Source organism: Haliaeetus leucocephalus, unplaced genomic scaffold, assembly GCF_000737465.1.
Source record: "Haliaeetus leucocephalus isolate CR32 unplaced genomic scaffold, Haliaeetus_leucocephalus-4.0 Scaffold933, whole genome shotgun sequence".
Taxonomy (NCBI): domain Eukaryota; kingdom Metazoa; phylum Chordata; class Aves; order Accipitriformes; family Accipitridae; genus Haliaeetus; species Haliaeetus leucocephalus.
In genome coordinates, this window is record NW_010973369.1 from 4,403,698 (window position 1) to 4,423,438 (window position 19,741).

General features: G+C 55.7%; 1 protein-coding gene across 1 annotated transcript; it reads left to right on the forward strand.

The window, feature by feature from the left end:
* Positions 1-9,536: 9,536 nt before the first annotated feature.
* On the forward strand, positions 9,537-19,314 carry LPIN3 (lipin 3). The gene is made up of 19 exons (XM_010584104.1): positions 9,537-9,743; positions 10,086-10,181; positions 10,950-11,185; positions 11,410-11,517; positions 11,943-12,063; positions 12,444-12,648; positions 13,506-13,605; positions 13,726-13,895; positions 13,978-14,071; positions 14,291-14,360; positions 15,491-15,583; positions 16,071-16,132; positions 16,404-16,533; positions 16,762-16,910; positions 17,051-17,137; positions 18,267-18,419; positions 18,735-18,846; positions 18,938-19,041; positions 19,170-19,314. Exons 1-19 carry the CDS (start codon positions 9,552-9,554, stop codon positions 19,312-19,314), a joined length of 2,427 nt encoding a protein of 808 aa, XP_010582406.1. The 5' UTR covers positions 9,537-9,551.
* Positions 19,315-19,741: the final 427 nt, after the last annotated feature.

Sequence of the window (19,741 nt, forward strand, 5' to 3'; positions counted from 1 at the left end):
CAGCAGGTGCGTGCCCGGGAGCGCGTACCAGGCACCCGGGGGTTCGTGGGGCGCGGGCGCCGGGGGCCTGAGCGGGGCGGCGTTACGCACCGGACACCGGGAGGATGACGACGAGCGTGCAGCCAGCCGTGGGGGAGGATGGCGCGGGCCTGCGGCGGGTGCCCTGGGCGTCCCGGGGCCCTGCCCCCCCCCCGCCGCGTCGCCTCGCTGCCGCGGCTCAGCGCCTTGCCCCATCCGAAGCGGAGCGGGTGGCTCGGGCCGGTTTAGGGAGCTGAACCGGCTGTGCGGAGCCTGGCCGGGGGGACACACGGCGGGGCCCTGTGCCCTGCTGTCGGCACGCTGGGCTCGCGCGTGGGGCGGCGAGGAGGGCGATGGGCCACGCGTGTGCCACGGGGTGGGTTCGCGAGCACGGTCGGTGCTACCAAGAAAACCCGCCCGGCCGTGAGCAGCTCTCGGGTGGGCAGCTCCGCTCCTTGCACCAGCCCCGACGGAGCCTGGATGGACCTCCAGGAATTGCCCCCGTCCCTGAGGGAGCAGGACGCCTGAGCTTTACTCCCGTGGCTTTCACGGGATGGGAATTCCACGCCATCCAGCTGTGCACTGGTGGTTTGGTGGCTGGAAGCGCCCTGTTCGTTCCTGCTCCCGGTCTTCGCCCCCCCCCCCGGGGGAGGGAGTTTGCTCCAGGGGCTCTGTGGGTCCAGCTGCAGGGTGAGCGGCTCTGGGCACTGCTGTGCTCCCCGGGGCTGGAGAGGCGCTCCTGGGGGGGCCAAACCGCTGCACCCCAAGGGTTTTGGCAGCATTTAATAATAGCGTGCCACGAGCAGGTCGGGGATCGAACAGAGCACCAACTATTTTTTAAAAAAAGTGTGGCTTGGAAACATCATCTGTCTTGAAATAAGACACCAGCTTTGGACGAAAGATAAAAGATTTTCCAGCTGCCTAAATGTGGACGTCATTCCGCTTTTCCTGGATTTGGAGCTAATGGTCAGACTCTGCTCACAGTTACGTTGATGTAAATATGATGTTGCTTATCTAAAGCTGTTGGCTTTAGAGCGCAGGTCTGGATTATCAGCAGCTGGGACAAAAAAGCTAAGGGCTCTCAGTGCATCGCAAGTTCAGAGACTTCATTTTTCAGGACCCTGTAGTGCTCAGGGCTATCAGCTCTCCTGGTTTTAGAGCGTGGCTGAATTTCTCTGCGAGCCCTGGCTCCTGGAGCCACGTGACTGTGTGGGAATTGCAGCTTTCTGGCTTTTCTTTTTAAGTAAGCTTGAACCCTTTGTGTTTACGGAAGAAATGTGAACTTTTAACAGGTCAGAAACTAGGGGCCAAATCAGCAGAGCATGTTTATAAACCAGAACGGATGGTTTTCAACCAGTCCTGTGGCCGTAATTCAGCTTTTTCAATGCTTGTGATTGGCGGACAGGATGGCATTTCCTCCTTTTCAGGCAAAATGGCTTTCCCACCCACTCCGTCACATGCCAGGCCAGTCTGACCTGATCTTTCTGGGAATGGAAAAAAAACAAAAACCCAACAACACTGTTTTCCTGTTGTATTCGTGGCTCTGGGGCCTGGACTCAGAGCTGCTGGACCTCCAGGAATTGCCCCCATCCCCAAGGGAGCAGGACACCTGAGCCTTGCTCCCCGTGGCTTTCACAGGATGAGAATTTCACCCCATCCAGCTGTGCTGACTTGGTGTTTCTGCCTCTACTCTCGTCCTCTTTTGCTGAATCACCCCTTTCACAAGCGTCTGGAGCTCTTTGTTGATCTGGGGAAGGAAATGGGAGCCCCTGCCTGGCCAGCTGAGAGAGGCTGGAAGCTCTGCCAGCCTTCCCCACGCTCCCCCTGCTCTTAAAAGGCTGCTTCTGTCTGCTGGGAGAAGGGGCCATGATAACGGGAAAGCCCTTTCATGTCCCAGCCTCTGGCAGGAATTCTCTGGAGGGTCACAGTGTGGGGATGTCAGTTAGGGGTGACAGCCCTGCCAGCAGCAGGGAGCTGCTCCAGGAAGCTGCCTGGCACAGGGACCTTGGACCTGCTGGGCTGATTGACAGCTGTCAGCCCCACATCTAGGTCACCCAGCCCAGTAAACTCAATGGCTCTGGCCATCTCTCACCTGACATTTGGTGCTTGCAGTGTCCTGCTCTGTGCACAGCATTCGGGAAAAGGCATCTTTGCAGCCGTGCCTCAGCCTGACTGGCTGCTGCCTGGATTTTGCCGGCATCACAGGAAACCCCAGTGTAAGGGGGACACTGGTGAAGTGAAAGGACAGAGCAGACCCAGGGAGAAACGAGCCAGGCTAGTGACCATCAGAACGTTGTGCCCCAGAGCAGCGATGTCCCGGAGCATCCTTCCGGTGTGGGAAAGGGGGCAGGAGAACACTGCTCCCTGGCTCAGGGGTGGGAAGAGGGTTTGGGTGCTGCAGTAAGTGGCTTGGCAAGGCGGGCTTCCAGCCATCAAACAGTACCGGTGTCCCCAGCTACTAGCTGAGCCCCGTGGCTGGAAGAATTGCTTCTGTCCCAGCCCCAGCGTCGCTTGTCAGCAAAGACACCTTTTCTGTCAACTCAGTTCCCCTCCCATCCGGGAGAGCTTCTAGCTCCTCTGCAGTGTCTCTGATGAGCTGAGTTGTGTTAGGTCTCAGCCAGCATGGAGGACAGCTTCCCAGCTCGCTCTTGCAGCCAGATCATCCACCCTTCCTCCAGACATTTCACCCCAGGCCCATGAAGAAGCAGGCAGCAAGGGGGGGATCCAAGGAGAAGTGTCCCGAGGGACTGCTGGGCTGCTCAAAGATGAGCTTAAGCAGCTGGGAAAATCCTGGAGAAATAATGTGATGACTGAAGGAGAAGGCAAAACCCCCAGCAACCCCCACCTTGGAGGCAGCCGAAGAATTGGCTGTGGCCTGGCTCATCTGCAGCAGCTGTCGAAATACAAAGAAGGGGAAAAACAAGCCTGTCTTTGACAGGACTTGTCCCCTCTCCCGCCCTGTGACTGAAGACATGACTTGTTTTTCTGGGACAGAGGAAAATTTAGGAGTCTCCCGGGCAGCAAGTGCCTGGGGTGCTCCCAACTGCCAACTGGATGGATGGAGTTTTTCTGGAGAGGCGCTGGAAATGCTGGGATTATGGTTTTCAGCACTGCCAGCCGGTGAGGCACAGCATGGCCTGCAAGGCAGTACCGAGGGGCCAGAGTGCAGCCGGCTGTGCTGCTACACCATGTGGGGTGAAGGCTGCGATCCAAGACGGGTGGGGAGCACCAGGGATGAAGGATGAAGGCCGCCAAGATGGACATGGGTGTGAGGTTTTTGGAATGCAAGGAGCTGAAAATATTGCATCTGGGTTGACTAATAAAAAAAAGCCGTCTTCTTTTGCAAAGGCTCATTGCAAACATCTGCGGGTTGTGGAGTTCCCAAATGGGGGAAGAAACGTCTCCCTGTCGGAGCAGCTCCTGGGGGGAGGATGCAGAGGATGCACAGAGAAATTGGTGTGCTCAGGTTTACAAGGCCAGGGAGTAATGGATGTGCAGGGCTCACCTTCCAAAAAAAGGAAGGGGGGAGCAAGAGTAGATGTGAAAAGCAGCTGGCAGGAACCAAGAATAATTGTATGGCTTTGCAAAAAATTACCGTGGCAATTAAAAGTCCATTAAGCTTTTTGGAGGAGAAAGAAGGGAAGAAGAGGTAAGTAAAATGCCCTGGGGCTGGATTGCAGGGTAGCACAGAGGGAGGTGTGGACATCACCAAGTATGGCCATGGCACAGCTGGGGATCTGCTGCAGGGGCACTGGGGGATGAGCGTAAGGGCCAGTGGGGAAAACCAGCTGAGCAAGGAGCCTTGGAGGTAAGTGATGGGGGAAGCTACTTCTGCAGGGTGCCTGAGTGCCAAGTGCTCACCCCTGTGTCCAGAGGGTGGGGGCTTGGAGCCACAGCAAGGCTGAACTTGTGCTGGCTTTGCCTTCCTTCTCTGTGCTCACCTGAGGATGCATTCAGCTGGCTAAGGAATAAATGGTGTCCTGTGCTGAAATGTCCTCTGCAGCATTTTTGACCAGGTACCAGGCATCTGCAGCCCAGATTTGTCCTTGCTTTTGTGTTCCAGCCCTGGGGTTTGCGTTACAGCCCCAGGGTCTGCAGGGTGTAAACCACTGCCCTGGGTGAGACCCACTCCGGTGGCATCACCAAGCTCTAGTCTAAGACAAAGTGTCGACAAAGCACCTGCGATGTCACATGCCAAGGTATCTAGACTGAGGTTACAGCAGGTTCCTTCCCCACTGGGTGTGAGTGCCTGGGGACCTGGCCATGGGCTGTGGGGTTTGGTGGCAGCTGCCCACCCCGGGCTCCCCACGAGCCCCACTGGGGTCAGGAGCTGGTACTGCCCAGTGCCAGCCCGCCTTCCTCAGGGAGCGCAGCCGTGCCTGGCCACCCACAATAGCTGCTTTCTGTCCAATTTCACCGAGGGGTAGAGCTCTCAAAAATATTAAGCTGCTGGAAAACAGGCTTCCTTCCTTAGCTGGTTTGTCACAGCCTTTAGGAAAGTTCCCATATTGGGTCTGGGACCTCATGTCCAGGCTGTGCTTGGCACTGTATGGGCTCAGGGGGGGATCTCTGTGCCTCCCACTGCCACCAACCTTACCAGTAAGGCACAGCTAAGGAAGGTGGGACGCAGGGAGGGAACGGGGCTTGCCTGGGAATGAGCTGTGGCATTTCTGCAGATCAGCCCATCAGCTGTGACCAGCTCAGGTGGATTGGACCCTTCTCCTCACAGACTAAAGAGGTCCTAAGCAGCCTCCCTCCAGCTTTGGCACTTCCTTGCTCTCACAGAGCAATGTCAGCTCCACGAGTGATGGGTGGGAGAGTCCTGTGCGCACACCAGCAGAAGAGCCTTCGTTCCCCAAAGTGCCACCATCTCTTGTGCAGACCAGGAGCTGCATCCACTCAATCCATGTCACTCCAAAACTCAGCGCAGAGGGTGCTGGGGAATCACTTGCAGAGCAGGTCGGGCAGTCGTGGGGCAGAGCCCGTACTGGCCACATCTCTGCCCTTGGGGAGTCATAGTCTGGTGGGAGCCAATGCACTTTTTTGGGAGCACAAAAAAACTCCACTGCCTCAGTTTCTCACCTGAGTCTACCTGGCTATTCCTGCATCGCTTCCCCACTGCTGCCAAGCCCATTGAGATCAGGAGAGGCTCAGTGTTCACAAAGCCTCTGTTTTTTTGTGCTATTATTTCAACTCATGCTCTCTTTTCTCATCCCACTGGAGATAATGCAGGGCAGAGGAACCCCTGGGGCTTGGCCACCCACTCCCTCCCTTTATGTCTTGTTAGGACTTCACTGTGAGCTTTGGTGGTGCCTCTGTAAAATGATGCTCAGTGCTTCTTTGTGTCCCAAAGCTTTCCTAAGGCCATGGCAGGAAAAAAAAAAAAAAAAACAGGGAGAAAAAAAAAAGGCAGAAAGCCACAATGATGGAGGTGGAGAGGTGATATTGGGCCACAGGCAGGGGCTGCTGGGGTGCAGGGTACCCACACCCTGGGAAGTTGTGGTGCAGGGGAAGGGTGGGGAGGGCTAGAGGCTGGGAGAAATGGAGGGAAAGCCACCACCCTCTGGTGACAGCCCCCAGGGCTGCACCCAGGAGTGCCAAGGGTGGGTGCAGTAGGCAAGTTAGGCACCCTAAGGTGTATGGCATGGCACCGCAGCAGCCTCGGAGGATTTTGCAGAAAGGTGGGTGACATTAGCTGTGTCCCAGCCGGTGCTGCCGTGGTAGGAAACACTGCCTTCCCCTGCTTGCCCAGGGGCACAGGCTGGCTTGTGCAAAAGGTCCCGGTGTCCCAGTTTGGTCCCAGTCCCAGGCTGCACAATGAAATAAACTCACCCAAATTCACTCTTCCAAAGTTTGCAGTTACTGAGGGGCAGCTAAAAATATCCCTCAAAATGCCCTAAACCCTTGGGTTCTGGTGAAGCCTCGTTCCTCCCTACAAGCACGACACACCAGCGCCTTCCACGTTCCTCCCAGTCGAAATCTGGCCAAGGTGCACCCAGTCTTACATCCAGGAGCAATTAAGCGAGCAACACAGCAATTATCACCCTACCCACTCTTCGTGGTCCTAGTCCATATGACCCTATAGCAATCCCTATGACCCTATGGAGGAGGGAGAAATTAGCATCTGGCATAGGGTCCTTAGCAATATGCTTCCCACTCTGGACTGTTCTCAGCCCAGCCACGGCTGTGTGAGGATGCTCTCCAGCCATTGCAAGGCAGCTTTTAAAGGGCAGATCTTCCCCAGAACTGTGCGCTCAGCCTCTGCAAGCACCTTTTCCAGAGGGCTCGGTCTCCCCGACCCGGGTCCTGAGATCTGGGGTTTGGTATAGTTTGTGCCCTGAGGGGTTAAACGCTGAGAGATCTGGTCTGGAAAATGAAAGGACTGTCTCTGGAAATTCCAGCTCGGTGGGTTGGGCTGCAGTGGCCTGGCGGGATGGTGGGTTGGAGAAGAAGGGAGGAAGGGTCTCCCTCAGCGCAAGGCAGTTGGCATCTCTGCCAGGAGCTGCTGGAGCCAAGGAGGCGGTTGCAATGAGACACAGCTGCTCCGGCGGGAGAACCGGGAGGTGGTTGGGAGCCGGGGCCCTCCCCTTGCTCAGGTGAGAGGAAGGAAGCGGTAGGGAGAGGAGGAGCTGAGGCGAGCGAGCTTTTTTGCCGGTAGAGAGCAGCTCCTGAGATTTCTGGGCTGGTCGCCCCAAAGTTGAGGCGGTGCTGAGGTTCAGCAGCTGCCCAGGTAACGGGGACGGTGCCGGGCAGCTGGCAGCGTGTGGTGGGTGGGGAGCGTGGCCGTGCAGGGTGGGAAGGGGGTGCTGCTTGTGGGGTGGCCCGGCTGGCTGCCACCTAGGAGCAGAGCAGGCTGGTGTTAGCGAAATAGCTGGCTTGTTTGGGGAGGCTTTTTAGCTGGAGGGGTGGATGTGAGCTGTGTCGCCCCCATGGCGGAGGGTTGCCCCCTTTGCTAGAGCCGTGTGGTGAAGGGCTGTGATCCTGCCGTTTCTGGGGTTGAGGGGTGGGGATGCCCCGTTCCTCTGTAGGGCTTATTTGTTGAATGTGGCTTGGTGCCCTTGAAAACCCTTCTCCTGCCCTGTCCGCCTATGAATCTCTCTTCAGAGTGTAACTTACTCTTCCTCTCCTGAATGGACCTGCTCCATCCATGGTGCGGCTGAGAGCTGTGAGAAGGCTGAGCCTCTTCTCTCTGTTCTCTGCCTGTCTGCAGTTGCCCTGGGTGAAACCCACAGCGAGTTAAACTCACTGAGCTGAAAACTATCAGAACCATCCCCTTCCCGCTGCCCCGAGCTCTGGGGCTGAGCACATCCCCGGCAATGTGCAGGCAGATGCTGGGGGAGAAGCAGCTGCCCATTTAGGCAATGAGGCGTGAAGACCTGGGGGGGGGCACGCTGGCTTCGCAGCGGGGACGTGGCCCTGGCACGAGGCGCTCGGCAGCATGTTTTGCTGGCTGGCTGCAGCGCTGTGCTAAGCCCTTGCACTCTGTTCACTGTGAAGGCGCTGCTCGGCGTGGGGCTGTTCCTGGGGACTCTTTCCAAGCCCCCACTCCAAACCCTATGGGCTGTGCAGGCTTATCTGCCTGGGATTTTCCCTATGCACTTTTCAGGTCTGTCTCGATGTAGAGCCCAGCCAGGAGCCTGTCAGCACGGCCCTGGGAGCATCGGGGTCAGCCCAGTTGTTCCTCCTCTCTGAAAATCCCCTCCTCTGCAGCGAGGAGCTCTCTCCTGTTTGCTGCCAGGCCCTGCAGCACAGCGGGGAAGGCAGCTGGAGGGCTGCCCATCCCGGCAGCGATGCTGGGGAAAGCTGGGCTCAGCAGGTTGGTGGGTGGCCCCGTGACCCTGGCCCCGCTCACAGCAGAGCTGATGGAGGCACCGAAGCTTCGGGAACAGGCTAGCGCTTCCCTGCCCTCTCCCCCGGGGCAGGATCTGGGCTTTGGGCTTATTCCTGGCAGGGGGGACAGGACATGGAGCAGGGACCAGGTCTCCCCACACAGACTGCCTTCCAGGAGGGATGTCTGGGAACGGGACAGGGCTGAGCTTGTGCAAAACGGATCGGAGAGGCTGGGTGCCTGCTGGGGCAGAGGGCTCATCCAGTGGCACCTGCTTGTCCTCGTCCCTTTGGGTAAGGAACCAACTCTCACCAGCCACCCCATGGGTTGGGTGTGCACTGGGGGCTGTGCTGAGAGCCCCTGGGGACACCATGCCATCGTCTGATCGTGCTGCTGGCTCAAGAGGCTTCCTTTAGTTCATCCATGGTCCTTCTGAAGTGGTTATTCTGTGTCCTCATCCTCTCCTTGGGGCAAGGTGGGGTGCAGAGCTGGCAGCTTGGGAAGCTGCGCTCAGCTTCTGTGGTTCCCAGTCTCTGGTGTGATGTGCTGACACCAAGACCGTCGTCCTGCTGATGCTGCTGTCCTGCTGATGCCGAGTGCTGAGCAAACGGAGCAAGGGGCTCCTCTGTCCCAGAGACTGGGACCAACACCCAGCACCCCGACACAGATCTGCAAGAAAATACTCTGCGGATTTCAATGTGTTGACCAGGAGGCAGCTGCCAGCGGTGGGCTGCAGGAAGGGAGGCTGCACATAAGCCATTTGGAGCCTGCATGCCACCTCACATGCTGGAGGCCTGGCTGTGCTGCAAGCCCCAGCACGGACCACACGAATCTCTGCCTTTGCAGCCATGCCTTTCCTCCAGCGCAGTGGAGAAGAGTTGTCTCCGCTTGGGGAGTGAGAAGCTGGAGGACGTGAGCAGGCAAAAGGATGAGGGGGAAGCAGGCAAGGCTTTCCCTCCATGTGTTCTTGCTGATGAAAACCAGGAGCCACACAACCTTGGAGTGCAGCAGTGCCTTGTGAAAACAGAGTTGCAGAGCTGTCCTGGTACCCTCCAGGCAGCAAAGCCCCTTTGCTGGGATTCCCTGGGGAGATCAATAATGGCGGCAGGGGCCAAGACATGGAGACCAGGGAGTTCTGGCTTTAACAAGGGCCATGTCTGGCTGATTCAGCAATGCCTAGGTGGGATGCCTTCCCCTCTGAGTGGGAAACATTAGATTTGGATTCTGTTCAATGTGAGCATGTGGTGTATGCAGCAGCTCCTTGGACTTCCCACCTCTCTGCCCTGAGGGTTTTTTTTTAAGGACAGTGCAGAGCAGGAGGTCTCCTGCCAACCAAATTCTTGTTTGAATGGGATGTTGACAGCTTGATTGCAAAGTGTTGTTGTGAGCTAGTATTTGCCTTCCCAAGGGGCAGATGTGATGGTGCATCCCAATAGCAAAGGTCTCTCTCCTCCAAGCTGAATGTGATAACTAGTGCTCTGGCTTCTGTCCTGTTTTCTGGTGCTCACAGAGGCCCTGGATGATCTTCATCAAGGCCCTTCATGTGTTTGCCTCAGTTTCCCTAGAGGCTTACCTGTCCCCATGATGGGTCTGTATTTGCAGCTGTTAAATGACTCTCCTAGAGTAAACTCGCATTGCATTTAGCTGCTGGAGCCCTTTTTCACCACCTGAGTCTATTCCTGTCTCTCACTTGCAGTCTCAAACAATGAACTACGTGGGGCAGCTTGCCGAGACTGTCTTTGTCACAGTGAAGGAGCTGTACCGGGGTCTGAATCCCGCCACCCTGACGGGCTGCATTGATGTGGTCGTGGTGAGGCAGCCTGATAACTCCTTCCAGTGCTCCCCTTTTCACGTGCGTTTTGGGAAGCTGGGTGTGCTGCGCTCCAAGGAGAAGGTGGTAAGTGGTGCCTGTCCTGGGATTATGCTTCCTCTCTGGTGTCTCCAGACCTAGGATCTTCCATAACCCAGAGGTTATGGAAGAACTTTGTTTGGGGAGAATGGGAACCCTGCTGAAAGGGGTGCTTGCTAATTTTTGGGGGGATGCCCCTGAATGAAACCCGTACTCTTCAAAAGAGGACTGTGCTTCCCAGGAAAGTTAGGAGAGGTCCCTTGCCTCAAAGGCTGGATGGCTGTCAGCCCTCTGAGCAATCCCAACTCATCCCCTCCCTGGGGAAGTGCCTTCCTGTACACTCTTGGGTGAGTGGGTTCAGATGGACAGGCTTCTTCTGCCCCTCACCAGGTCGACATTGAAATCAATGGGGAGCCTGTGGACCTGCACATGAAGCTGGGCGACAATGGAGAGGCCTTCTTTGTCCAGGAGTCAGAGGAGAATGAGGTTGGTGATGAAGAGGTGCTGCTGGTCTGTGTCCTCCTGTGACCACCTGGAAGTGCAGGCTTGAGGTGGAAGGAGCAGGTTTGGACTGCGGTGACTCCATTATCCCTTCTGATGTTTCATGTGTCCAGAAAGGTTCCTGCTTGAAGGACCTTGCAACCAGTGTAGAGGATCTGAGCACTGGAGCACCCTCAGGGAGCATTAGACCAAATATCTGCATCTCAGACTGGCCTCCATCAATGGGAATGGCTGCTGGCCAGCCAGGCAGATACCTCGGAGGTTGGCCTCTTGGGGGATCTTGTGACAGGGATGAGAGTGAGCCAGATGCTGTGGCAGGCTGCCCGCTCCACTGGGAAGCGGCAGGATGAGACTAGTTGTGGCTTCCAGAAACCTTGGCAGCTCTCTCCCAGGCTGACTTGTGGTCGCTGCTAGCTTGGGCTGGGTTTGAGAGCAGGGAGAGGGCTCTAAAGCAGAATCCCGTCTGCAGCTTTTGTAATTCTGGTCTTGTGGTGCCATCTCCTGCCTGCCTCTCCTTGCCGATGTTAAAGATGTCTTTAGCTTATGGCTGCATAGCCCTACTTTTTTTTTTTTATTCACGTGTTGTACATACAAAACCTTTCCTTATCGGCCTAGCCACAAAACCACCCCCAAGTTGAGGGCTCGGTGGCGTTGGTTGTGCTGGTGGTGTCTGTTGCATAGACGAGAGCCATGAGCTGCCAGGCTGGAAAGGAGGGTGCTGGAGTTGATGGGCTCTTCCCATCCCTGTTGCAGGGCAGCATCCCCTCCCGCCTCTGCACATCCCCCATCCCCACGGAGCAGAGCCCGGAGGATGCCGCTCAGCCCTCTCATGGGCAGGAGGCCTCCAGTGCTGAAGCGACCCTGCGCAAGAGGAGGCGACGCAGGAGGAAGCCCAAGCGGAAGGAGGTGGTGGACTCCGAGTTAGAAGGCTGCGAGGAGACCAAAAGCGAGATGTCCGTGGAGGAGCCGTGCAAACTGCCAGCCCCAAGGTGAGCTGCTTGGTCTGGGCAGGGTGATGTGGTGGGTCAAGCCTGTAGGTTCACTCGGTGGTGCCCGGCAGTGCTGAAACATGGAGAAAGTGTTTCCAAATTGGACCCTAGCCTCTTGTGGAGTAGAAAGCCAGTGGAAATGGTGAAGTTGGGTATTGCCAGCTTTCCAGGAGAGGAGGCTGGTGCCTGAAAGTAGCATAACTGACCTCTTTCCTCCTTTGCAGTGATTCAGTGTATTTCTCCTTTGCTGATCTCCCTGAAGAAGAAACCAGGTCATTGCAGTCCCCAGAGATGCACCCTTACTCTGACGGGGAGCTGGCCTCTGTGGACAGGTAACGGGCAGAGCCAAGGTGATCTGCTCAGCTTTGGTGAGAGCTGGGAATGTGCCTTGTGGCTGGGAAGGTGATAAGGAAAATGGATTTGGGAGTGTCATGAGAGGAGGGTTTTCCTGGCCTGATATAGTGTGGCTGGAGGAACGCTCAGAGCCCACAAGGGATACTTCTGGCCATGGTTACAGACAGAATCAGCCTGTGTGCGCAGGGCCTTTCTGCCTCTGCTGCTGAGCTGCTTCTAGACAACTGGTGGCATAGCACTTTGCTTCCTTGGGCCTCAGATTCCTATAGGTCTTGCTCATTTGTGATAGTCTTATGGGGCAGAACTGACTCTATGGGAAACCAACCTTACAGGGTTCCTGCTGTAATAGGAAAGCATGGGGCTGTAGGGTAGATGAGGTCCACATTCCCTTCTCTTTTTGTAGCCCCACTCTGAGCCATCCATCTTCTCCCAAAAGTGACTCTGAGCTGGAGATCAGGCCGCAGGAGAGTTTTGCTCTAGGGGCTGAATCCCACATGCAGTGGACCTGGGGAAGGCTCCCTCAGGTGAGTCCCTGTTCTTGCTCTCCTCTAGCAGCTGGTGGGAGGGGGATGTCTGAAAGGCCTGCAGAAAGTAGAGAACCCTGTGGCCAGGCAGACTTAGAGGCGTTGTCCTCTTCTGCCTGATGCTTTGGGCAACTTCCCGTCCTCAAACCTGTTCTGCTTTCCTTGAGGTGAATAAATCTGAACGAGTTGAACCAGCCAAGTCCACAAAGACGATTGCTACAGCAGCAACCACTGTCTCTGCGACACCGGTCCCAGTGGATGAGGCAACCCATCTTGTTGCCAGCTCTGAAGGTTTGGGAGGAGGTTCAAGCCCAGCAGGACCTCAGGGCACACCTTGTTCCTCTGCTATGTCTGTTGTTGAGCCACTACCCGCACCCCAGGATGGGAATGGCCACCCCAGACTGAAGGACATCCCCAGTGCTGTGGGGGAAGAGAGCTTGTTGGAGGCCTCCTCAGCCCAACAAGAGAAACAGGAGGGAGGCAGAAGTGTTGTGCCAGACATTCAGCCAGATGTGGAGCCCTTCGAGGGAGCTGCAGGGGGCTTGGAGGCCCCTGAGCCCCAGCTGGAAAGTCAGAGGAGACAAGGTGAGTGGGTGACTAGTGCTGCTGGAAGCAGTGTTTGAGCCCAGAGATGTATCTGACTTGGGTGGAGGGCTGGGTTGTTCATTCAGCGTAACTCCTTCATGACTGCCCTGGGTATTCAAGGTGTGACATGTTTGCTTTACCTTCTCCATGTGCTACCAGCTCCTTTGCTTTGAAGAGACATTCCTTAGGTTTCCTCCTTTCAGTGTCCACCCAGCTTCCAAGGAAGGCTTTCTTGCCTTATGTTCCCTGAAGTCCACCCTTGAATGTCTCTGCTTTTGCATACTTAGAAGATTTCTCAGCAGTGTAGACCTTACCTTAACTTGAAGTGTCTGGCGGCACCTGATCTAATGTGTGTTTCATCCCAAGCACACCAAGTCAGGTGGAAAATCACAGCGAAGCATGCGTATGTCTCCCTTGATGGTGTATTTAAGGACTTTTATGTTGTTACTTGTCCTAACCAACCTTACTCTTCCAGCCAGCACAAATTCAGAACAAAATTGTATCCCTGAAGAAGAGATGCTTGGGATTCCTCATTGTACAGAGAGGGAGATCACAAAGTGTTATCTTGCATGGTACTAACTTCAAGCAGCACCTTCAGATTGGCATAGCAGAACATAGGCAAGACTTTGGCCTGTCCTTTGTGTCCTCTTGGCAAGTGGTCTTATCCCTGTGCAGGTGTCTTGAGGTACTTTCGTCGCTGTTGATTTAAGGCAGCTTTTCAAGTAGGAAAACAGATGCTTTCTTTATATGATATACGAATATAATAGAGGAAAATGCTGTTAGCTTTCTTGATAGATGCTGAGGTGGTTGGAAATGTGATTCAGTTAAGCTCTCTTCCCTTCTGTCTGTGCATTGAGGATCCATCAAAAGAAGTCCTCACTTGGGTCCTAGTGACGTTTACCTGGAAGACCTCTCCCAGCTGGATGAGGAGCAGGTGGCTCTCTATTTCCCCAGGAGGTATGGGTTGCCCCAGCTGGCCAAGCTCAGACCTTATTGAGCAATTCCCTTAGAGCAAAGGATAGAGGTATGTCTAAAGCTATTGCCTGATGTTGCCACTGTTTCTTTTCTTGCTGGTAGTGATGCAGAGCAGAGTTCAAGGCCTGTGGCAGACCCCAGCAACCCCCTGTGTGTCCAGCTGCCATCCGACTTGCCTGCCAACAGTCCCACGGACTCTGATTCTGATTTGATGCCTGCGATTGCCCTGTCGCTGTGCGGAGGCCTGGGGGGCAGCAGGCAGATCTCCCGCGGTAGGTGGGAGGGGCGGGGGAATCTGCTGTCCTGAAATCCATTATGTATACCACTGGCATGACACAGCCGCTCTCCCACCAGAGAAGTTCATGAAGCACATGGTGTCCTACCAGCAGTTTGCTGAGAATCCAGGACTCATCGATGACCCAAACCTGGTGATACTGATCAACAAGAAGTGAGTGGCCTGCTCTTCCTGTCACTTCATCCCGAGATGAGCAGTGTGGCCCCTTTGTCCCTACAGAAAAGCTCCTGTAGGAGTGTGACTCCATCCCAGACAGTGATTATACTGCAGTAGTTGTGGGAGGGGACCTTCTGGCCATGCTGCAGGATGGCGATCTGAAAATAGCCCTTGCTCCAGGAGTTCTGGTGATCTCATCTTTCTTGCTTCTTCCAGGTATTACAACTGGGCAGTGGCTGCTCCCATGGTCCTGTCCCTGCAGGCTTTCCAGAGAAACATTCCTGAGGTCAGTGGCACAACACGTTTACTGGCCATGCTTCTCAGCAGGGCTTGAAGAGTGCGGTGGGGCTGCAAGAGGCCAAGCTACCCATCTGGGGCTTTGTGGGCAGTCTCGGGCAGAGCTGAACATCACTCCAGCCCACAAACCCTGAGGTCTGTCCTTTCCCCCAGAAGGACCTCAGGGTGGCTTTTGGGGACCTGGGTACCACTGATACCTGGAGAGCAGAGATTTCCTTGTCAAAAATCTCCTATTCTGATGGTTGAATCTGTGCAAGGCTGGCCAGAGCCAAGGGCCCTGGCAGTCTGGAGGATCTGGGACTCCATGAGCCCGCTCCAGGGCTCTGTAGACCTGGCTGGGGTTGTATGGAATAAGGCATCCAGATCTTTTTTTTCAAGCTGCATGAAGGGAACTGGTCATTGTACCCTTCACCCCAAAACCACCTCAGCTCACAGTGTGGCAGGAGTCACACATCTTACCCTGTGAATAATCTGGCAAAGGAAACCCTGCCTGGGCAAGGGTCTCCTTAGCCTATTGGCAGCTGAGCCTCCCTGGGCTGAGGGCTGACTGTCGTGGTTTAACCCCAGCCAGCAACTAAGCACCACGCAGCCGCTCACTCACTCCCCCCCATCCAGTGGGATGGGGGAGAAAATCAGGAAAAGAAGTAAAACTCCTGGGTTGAGATAAGAACGATTTAATAGAACAGAAAAGAAGAGACTAATAATGATAATGATAACACTAATAAAATGACAACAGTAGTAATAAAAGGATTGAAATGTACAAATGATGCACAGGGCAATTGCTCACCCCCCGCCGACCGACACCCAGCCAGTCCCCAAGCGGCGAAAAACCCTGCCCCCCCCACTTCCCAGTTCCTAAACTAGATGGGACGTCACATGGTATGGAATACACTGTTGGCCAGTTTGGGTCAGGTGCCCTGGCTGGGCATGAGAAGCTGAAAAAATCCTTGACTGTAGTCTAAACACTACTGAGCAACAACTGAAAACATCAGTGTTATCAACATTCTTCCCATACTGAACTCAAAACATAGCACTGTACCAGCTACTAGGAAGACAGTTAACTACATCCCAGCTGAAACCAGGACACTGACTTCATCCTGTATTCTGCCACATTCACAGAGCACCATTGACCAACTGGTGAAGGAGAAGATGCCCAAGAAAGGCAGCAGGTGGTGGTTCTCCTGGAGGAGGAAAGAATTCCCAGCAGAGGAGGTGTGTTTGCAGCAGTGGTTGTGACAACTGTGTCCCCAGGGGACAGGTGTCATTCTGATGGCTGGCAGGGGTGGGTGTAGGAGAGCAGCAGGGTTCTGGGAATGGTCTGAGGCTGAGTATGAGGGCAGCCAGAGGGACCTGTTGGTGAGGTGACTTCTGAAGTTTGCTGCTCTCCCCTCGAGTCTGTTAATGCCTGAGCAGCAGAACAACACCAGGTAAAGTGGTAATGTGGACCTTGTAATGGAGAGACCTCTTGTCACATGCCCCTCGTGCCACAGCCCAGGCACCACATGTGTTTGCTGATCTCCCTGCCCCACCACAGTACCAGGTTGTGGTTCCTCTTCCCTGGGGCAGTGTCCTTATGATGGCAGGGGGATGCATTGCCACCTCTTTTCTGGTATCGGTGCTCCAAATGGCAGTAAAGCAAAGCAGGTTCTGCTCCTGCCCTTGGCACTGACATGCTAATGATACTACTCTCTGCCTGCAGCAGCAGTCAAGGCCAGGGAAAGCCAACATAGGGACGCTGCAGCCTGACTCTGCTCAGCAGAGGTGAGTGCCTCCCTCCTAGGTTACTTTTAGGAGTCTGTGCATGCTCCCAATCTCTTCTCCTCCTAAATGACCTTTTATTCCCAATCTACCTAATGTGTGAGGGCAGAAAGCTCTGTTAAGGCTCTGGCTGACCCCGGTCCAGCCAAGTTCCTTCATGGCTGCTTCCCGGTGGGTGGGTTGTCCTGGGTCGCCTCCAGATCTGCCCTGGTACTCATGGGGAAAGCCATGGTCTGGAGAGTAAAGCCAACATGCTCTTCCATTCTTTGTATAGGCAGGAGGAAGAGGGGTCATCCAGTGACGATGAGCCCCTGCACTCCAGGGACGTGTTAGCAATGGATGCCCCTACACAGAAATCTCTGCCAACCTACAAGAAATCCCTGCGGCTCTCCTCTGAACAAATTGTATGTACTTTACTCCTCCTTCACTGCCTGTTTGTGTGTGTAGGGGTGAGACAAGCCTTAAACAGGGATTTCTCTACTCCTGACCTCATGTTTTTATAGGGCATCCAAGTATTTCACCCTGGGTGGCCACCCTGTAGAGGCTTGGGGTCTCTAGTCCGGCCAGCTGGCAAGCCTTGGACTGGTGTAAATCAGTGCTGGTACACCACACTTGTTCCCACTTTGCCACAGGGGAAGCTGAAACTGCAGGATGGCCCCAACGAGGTGGCGTTCAGTGTGACGACTCAGTACCAGGGCACGTGCCGCTGTGAGGCCACCATCTACCTGTGGAACTGGGATGACAAGGTGGTGATCTCGGACATCGATGGCACCATCACCAAGTAAAGAGCCCTGCTCCCACCTGTTAGGGGAAAGTATCCTTTCAAGGCTTGCATAAACAGCCAGGAGGGATCACAAACCCCATTGCCTTCCATGTACCCACCAGGCTGGATCATCCTAACCTGCTCTCCTTTCCTTATAGGTCAGATGCTCTTGGGCACATCTTGCCGCATCTGGGAAAAGACTGGACTCATCATGGGATTGCTAAGCTCTTCCACAAAATCCACCTGTAGGTATCGCTTCAACTGAGGCCAAGGGGAAGCAGAAGGATGATGGAGGAGAGGCTGAGTGGGAGACAGATTCAGGGCTCCTTACTGATGCTGGCCAAAATAGTCTAATTTTCTGCCGCCGGTGATGGTTGATGCTTGATGCTTGCTGTGCTGTCTGGATGATGCTGGGGGGTGAAAGCAGGGGGCGTCCCCTGGGTGCTCGGAGCAGATGCTTGCGTTGCCTTCCCTGGGAGGAGCGTGTGTCAGCGGAGGCTTTGCTGGGGCGATGTACCTGAGCACTGAAGGAGGTGAAATCTTACAGGATTACACCTGGGAGGCCACAGGCATAGCCGAATACCTTTGGGTCGCTGTGCAGCAGCGGCACGGGGGTCCGCCCAGCACCGCCAGCCCCGCGGACCGGTGCCGGTTGCCTCTCTGGGTGCCCACCTACCGCTTCCCACACCCCCGGGGACCGACCCGCACCCGGCGGAGCCCGGCTTCCAGCTCCGTCCCTGGCACCTGTGGCCACTAAGAGGCACTGTGGGCCCGCGGATGGCTCGTCCCGGCCCCGGGGTGGGGGACACGGGGCTCCCGCTCCCCGGAGGGCTGCGGGTGGGCTACTGCGGGGCTGGGGCTGCCCTCGCTGCCACCTCGGCTGTCTCCTGCAACCTCCGAGCCCTCAAAAGCGCCGTACCCCCTCTCCCCGAGCTGCCCATCCAGCCGTGCTGGCAGCTCGGGGGTCTGCAGGGGCTGTGTCCAGCCCCCCACAAGCTGCAGGCAGCCCGGTGTGATAAAGGTGCTGGCCTGGGGGGTCCCATCCGGTTGCATGGGTACCAAGCAGCAAAGGGTGCTTTCTAGCCGGGATGGGCGTGCGGCTGCTGGGAAGGTCTGGAGGGTGATACGGGGTCCCCCGCCGGTGCGGCTTCCCAGCAGTGAGGCAGGCGGAGATCTGTCTTAGCCGGAGTCTCAGGGTGAGTGAGTCGTGTTGTTTGTGAAGCCGCCTTGCTTGCTGAAGGGACGAACAGGGTTTGGGCTTAGGCCAGGTATTCAGCCTCATCCTCCCTCTTCCTCCTCCTCCACCTCAGAGCAGGAGAGGGAGGACACTTTGTCCAGGGCACAGCTCAGAGGGCTTCCCTGTGCTCTCTCTAGGAATGGCTACAAGTTCCTCTACTGCTCAGCCAGGGCGATCGGCATGGCACACATCACCAAAGGCTACCTCAAATGGGTCAACGAGCAAGGCTGTGCCCTCCCCAAGGGCCCCATCCTGCTCGCCCCCAGCAGCCTCTTCTCCGCCTTCCACAGGTACCGCATCCTCTCCTCCTCCCCAGCCCTGCACCTCCTGTGTCCCTGGGGACAGCACCCCCCTTCCCCAGCTCAACACTGAGGGATGTCACAGCCTTAAACTGCTTCTGGCCTCCTTGCTGCAGGATGCCTTTCGTAGGAGGCAGGAGGGGAACTGCCTGCCCTCCCTGGAGCTTCACAGCAGAACTCCCGGTGCATAAAACCTCTCTTGCCCTTCAAATCACTTCTTTGAGCCCCTGACAGCCTGGCTGCCCACAGTCTTGGCCAGCTGTTGCCACTCTGACCTCTGCTCTGTGCATGCTGCTTGTGCTGCAGGGAGGTCATTGAGAAGAAGCCAGAGGTGTTCAAGATCGCCTGCTTGATGGACATCCAAAACCTGTTTGCCACAAAGCTGCCCTTCTACGCAGCCTTTGGGAACAGAGCGAATGTGAGTGGGTCTCCTGGGGCAGAGGGAGGGCTCGGGCTGAAGTGGCGGTGGTGCCTTCCTGCAGCTTTCATGGCTGGCCTTCCTTGGGCAGGATGTCTACGCTTACAAGCAAGTGGGCCTGCCGGAGAGCCGCATATTCACGGTCAACCCCAAGGGAGAGCTGATCCAGGAGCTCATGAAGAACCACAAGTCAACGTAAGCGATGTGCTTGTTCCTCGGCACCTTTGGGTTAACCTGGCTTTGACCCAGAGAAGCATCTCATGGGGTAGAAAAGCAAACAAAGCCCCAACGACCCCAATGCAACTTGTTTCTTACCCCCATAGGTATGAGCGGCTGTCAGAGCTGGTGGAGCTGATCTTCCCTCCCCTGGGGCAGAGTGGGAGCATCGCTCTGGTGTGTCCAGAGTACAGCCACTTTGCCTACTGGAGACCTCCACTGCCTGCTGTTGACTTGGAGGACTTCTCCTGACCCCGTTACCTGTGGAGACCTGACCCAGGGCTCTCCTGTGTGTCCTCTGCCAGGACTGGATGCTCCAGATGCATTTCCTCCTCCCTGTTTGCTGCTCAGGCATTTTGCACTTCTAATACGGGTCATGTTCTGCACTAGAAACACCCCTTCTCTGGGGGCCAAAGAGGGGTAAGAGGGAGCTCTGACTCTACAAAAACTCCATTTACTAAATGGAAATTCCTATAAGCTTGGTCTTCTCTTAATGTTCTTAACACTTTTAAAGCCTGGCTCTTTCTTTAAAGGTGGTGATGGGTTACTGTCTAATTTATTGTTGAGCCTCTGGCATAGCTATTTCTATCTCCAGTATGACCACTGTTCCCAGACAGTCCAGCTACCTGCAGTTTAGTAGCTGATGGATTGGAGCTGTCCCATGTTTTAACAAATCATT

Excerpts from the sequence above, each read along its gene's own strand:
- LPIN3 (XM_010584104.1), top strand. The coding sequence starts at position 9,552 with ATGAACTACGTGGGGCAGCTTGCCGAGACTGTCTTTGTCACAGTGAAG. Across the intron at positions 12,649-13,505 it reads GGAAAGTCAGAGGAGACAAG|GATCCATCAAAAGAAGTCCT; the intron begins GTGAGTGGGTGA and ends CTGTGCATTGAG. Across the intron at positions 13,606-13,725 it reads GCTCTCTATTTCCCCAGGAG|TGATGCAGAGCAGAGTTCAA; the intron begins GTATGGGTTGCC and ends TCTTGCTGGTAG.